General features: G+C 34.6%; 1 protein-coding gene across 1 annotated transcript in view; it reads right to left on the bottom strand.

Annotated features, from left to right (window-relative positions):
* The window catches only part of LOC108732380 (hemicentin-1), a 65,354-nt gene that overhangs the window by 23,773 nt on the left and 36,796 nt on the right, over positions 1-4,785 (bottom strand). The window contains exons 4-6 of the mRNA XM_018463147.1: positions 3,910-4,020; positions 2,031-2,237; positions 245-396 (exon numbers count right to left, since the gene is read on the bottom strand). Coding sequence (XP_018318649.1) covers positions 245-396; positions 2,031-2,237; positions 3,910-4,020 — 470 coding nt within the window. The remainder of the gene's footprint in view (positions 1-244; positions 397-2,030; positions 2,238-3,909; positions 4,021-4,785) is intronic.

Here is a 4,785-nt window from a genome sequence, read left to right as displayed (position 1 = left end):
TCTTAACAGCGCGTTTTAGAAAATACCACAAATGGCGCGGTAAACGCCATCTGTAGTACGATGCTACATTTTAGGATTACGTATGCTCCAACAAGGTCCATTTAAATATATGGATATCTACTTGCTGAAACGAATCTCGGCGTAGCTAACCTTAACGTGATATGCAAGTTACCATAACGTACTACAGATGGCGTTTAGCGCGCCATTTGTGGTATTTTCTGTAAATGTTTGGGTCAATTCTTACCGTAATATCCGTATTTGTAATGAGCCTGTCATTCAATAGCCACGTGAGTTTGGCAGGCGGATAAGAGCCTGATGTTTCGCATTTCACGGTATGAGCTTTATTGACAGACATTAACGCATTCGGTGTAACAATCTTCACCTTGCTTGGCCTCACTGTAAGAGAAACACAATTATTTTATATATATATGTAGTTGTTGATCGGAGGGTTGTTATGATCCAAAGAAAACTATCAAGACGAAATCTTTTTATTTCAGGACGTTTAGTGTTCTATTAGCACTTCATCAGGTGCTCATATAATAAAAGTCGACAGTCATAAAAAGTAATTGTATGCTTCTGGTATCTCATTCATGAGAATCACGAACATATCAATATCGATCATCTTATCACATGTTAAGCTTTATTAGTCACGGAAATTTCGTATTGACAGTTTTCTTTGGGTCATGTACCCTTTGATCAACAACTATATATTCATCATCAAGGTTTTAATTTCTAACCCAATTCAACAAATTATTTTCTACTTTTCTGTTATCATGAACCAGAACGTCTTCAACACCACTATTTATGCCCGCTATCTGTTATATAACTGAAGAACAACAAATCTTGACGCTCATTAATTTGATTATGACACAAAAAAAATCTAATCTTACCCCTTTAAAATTTGTATGCCAAAATTATCAAATTCTTAACACAAAAGTACCAAAACCAATAATAAAATCGTCGACTGTTGTCGTAATTTACTTCAAAAGATTGTGATGAATCAATTGAGTGTTTCAACTAATTACAAATAATATTTTCTTAATTTCCCATGTATGAAAATCTTGAATCGATAACATAAAAAAGCGTTCGAATATTTCGGTTTTCAATTCATTGAACTGCTTCATTCAAATTGGGAAACAAACAACAATGAGCATGTAAAAAACTTGGCGTTAATTTTCATTCTAATTGAAATTCCACGTCGAAGTTACTGTTCCCGTTAGGAAGATAGAGGCGCAATTTAGTTTAGTTCTGTTTTGTTTTGTTTTGTTTTCAATGCTGGGGCAACCGTTCGTAACATGATAGAATGAAAACAAAGGTGGAAATTAAATGTGTAAGCCACCGTGCGCGTTACCTATTTGTTCGTATAGAGGGGTTAACATCAACGGGCGCAATAATGTATCTGCCCGTTTCGGATTCAACCCCTAATTAAGTGGGCATTTTCAAATCATATCAAAAAATTAACAAGGGTAAATAGATACTTTACAAATCAAGAACAGACCGCAACAATCACTGAATTAATATCGCTTTTGTGTACCTTTTAATTTGTACACCATCGCCTAGATAGATATGTATAATAATCTTCAAGTACATGAAAAAATTTGGTTATATACCAATGGCTTACTATAGAATTATTGAACGATTGCGTTTCAATTGGTCAAATAGTCTTTAAACGTCCGATAAGTCACTATCAGCAGTGGTACCACTCGTCAAAATTTAATTTAAGTAATTGAGGACTTTTCAAAATTAAACATGATTGTGGATATTTAGAAAAGCGTTTTTTGTTTCGAAAAAATATCCGTCAATAAATAAAAACAAATCTAAAATTTAAAAATCATCACCGAATGCCACTAAAATCCAGTCTTTGTCTCCTTTTATTCAGCTTGCTATTTTATGTCAAAGATTAAATTAATTTTTTCATGCAAGTGCTTTCTAAATCTAACAATTTATTAACCAAACTGTGTATTATGTGTAAATATACGTTAAGTGGACGGTTATCCTGCGGTAAACTATACATATATTAATTTACTTACGGTAGACCACAAGTCTGACATCTTTATTTAGAGTTCCGGCAATTTCAGCGGATGTTGCCTTACATTCCAACTTGTTTCCCCGTAGGGACCGTTCTACTTTGCTTATAGTCAACTGATTCACTGTAGTAAAGGATTCCCTAGACGTATCCACCACGCTGTCTAAGATGGTGCCGTTATGCCACCACGTTAACGAAGGAGGCGGTCGACCTGCAAACGCCATTAACTAAAAGTTTTTTTAACCCCCTTGATACCATTTACGTTTTCGGCGACACAACGCCCAAGCGTTATCCCAGCATAATGTTCTTAATTTAGTAAGAGAAAGAAAAGATTCATTTGAAAAGAAGATCAATTGATATCTTTATTTATTTTGTTCTGACAACACACTTATAATAGTTTTGGCTTACTTAGGCTAGATAAAAATTTTGACTCTCTCTTCAGTCTCTCAGAGTCTTTCAGAGTCTTTCAGCGCCTCTGAGAGCGTCTCTCGCAGTCTCTCAGTTAATACATAGGTGTTTTTATGGATCTCTCACAGTCTGTGTATGAGAGTCTCGAACGATAAAATTGTTAATTCAGAGTTTCGAGTCTCTCACAGAGAGACTGGATGAAATAAAAGTGAAAAATTGAGAGACTCTAGTCTCTCGTAGAAAGACTGGGATCTCTGAAATATGTTGAACTTTTTTAACCATGCCTATCGAGACACCACTTACTAAGAGATTCGAGTCTCTCGTTCAGAAATTCGAGTCTCTCGTTCAGAGACTGGATACGAAATGAGGATTTCTCTATGAGCGACTCGAGTCTTTCGTTCAGAGACGCTAAACAGTTTTTTTTGAGAGTCTCTCGACAGTCTCTCTCAGCAACACCAGAGAGACTCGAGTCTCGCTTTCAGAGACTCTGAGAGACTGAACATTTTTATCTCGCGTAGTCTTTTTCAAGGGTTCTATCAACTGCTCTTCGTTCTTGAAAAAGGATCAGTAGGATGAAACAATTGAAGACTTAATGTCACATTTAAGTGAACACGTAAACGCAAGGTAGAATTACAGAATTACAACTCGGATTGAATTATCAGGTTCAAACGTTTCGTCAGTTATTAGTCGCTACCGAGACTTCGAGATACAACCTCTCACGTTGTCAATGCCATACCTACTACTGAAGATGTCAGCCGCAGTTTTCAACGAAACGTCTGGACCTACAGGTTCATTTAGACCACTGTCCTTCGTCCCGAATCATAATTCTACCATGATTTTCGACTGTCAAAGCCTAGCATGTTATTGTATTTAAAAGCAATTTGGTTGTTTTGTTTATCTCCATAGTTCTTATTTTTAAAACCTGTAAAATATTATCTACGAATTATGCAAGGGTCACAAAAGTAGGTATCCATTATATTAAATTTTCGTAAAATTTATTAAAAGAGGTTGCAATTTATTATCATTTTTATTAAGAAAAATATTTTTATGTCTTATTCGTATGAGGATATAAAAATAATAATAAGAATAATAAACTTTTTAACGATAATTGTGACTTCTTATCGGAAAATCCATTGAAGTAATTTTCATTTTTTTTCAGTAATCACTATGTATAGGTAATAAACTTAGGAGAAAGTATTGGTTCAAAATGTTACCTATCTCGTCGCTTGTATTTTCTTTATTGTGTGTTAACGAAACTATGCGAAAAACGGGAAATTTGTATTCTAGTTATTGAAAAACAGCGAGAGTATTTTTGTTATTTTGTTTGTTCAATATATTATACTTCGATCAGTCCGGATCAGCAAAAACAGCGGGTGAATAAATTTAAACATTCTAAGTAAGACGCAACCTCCACGGGGAAGAAAAAGATAAATAATGAGCTAAACTAAGGAGCCTAATTTGAATAACAAATTTACCTCCGGTAACTTGGCATGACAGGAACAGTTCCTGACCCTCCAGAAACGGCCCTGCTTCGTCAACAACTTCTCTGCCTTTAGAATCGAAAATTTGTGGCGGCGAGGGCTGAACTACAAAAAAAAAAAACAGAAACGTCAAATTTTTACGATATACTACTAAATTACACGGATAACAAAAAATGAAAGTTTTTTCCAATATCCTCTCGATATAACTACGATACAGTATACATATGCATCAATTTTCATAATCAAATGATATGTAAAATAATGCCTACAGCTATTGATTTATTTTATTTGAAACAGTTATTATATTTAACTTTCTTTTAGCATTTGATTGTTTGGTAATAGCATTCGACGTTCATTGAAAAAGACTGCGGAACTACTGGCCTTCCGCAAATCGGTAGTTGAGTTCCTTTTTTAATTTGAAGCGATACATTTGTCTATAGTTGTAGTTTGTACTATAGTATAGTCGAAATAAGAAGGCAAAGTCCCCAATAAATAATGCACACTAAAGGCATATCGTTTTTCTCGTTCTTACAAACGGAAGATATTCTGTCTTTACTCTCTAAACACGCGTCCTCCACAGGTGCGTCGAGACCTGCACCTACGTTTCATAAGAATCAATCGAATAAAATGAGACGATCGACAACATGTTTGTCTTGTCATTTGTACCTACATAAAATGGGAAAATTTACAGGATCGGCTTAAGGTAGTAGTCGTGCTACAGTATGATGAATAAGTGATTGTAGGATCTAAGATAATTCAATGCAATAATATTTATATAATTTCGATTGTACATCAAAACAGATTGAATGAGTCTGTATTTATACATACCCACACATCTAAAAATATTAATTAAGTTTATCTTAGATCCTA

The sequence above is a fragment of the Agrilus planipennis genome, unplaced genomic scaffold, assembly GCF_000699045.2.
Source record: "Agrilus planipennis isolate EAB-ADULT unplaced genomic scaffold, Apla_2.0 scaffold73, whole genome shotgun sequence".
In the NCBI taxonomy this organism is placed as follows: Eukaryota; Metazoa; Arthropoda; class Insecta; order Coleoptera; family Buprestidae; genus Agrilus; species Agrilus planipennis.
This window is presented reverse-complemented; position numbering and strand designations above follow the sequence as displayed.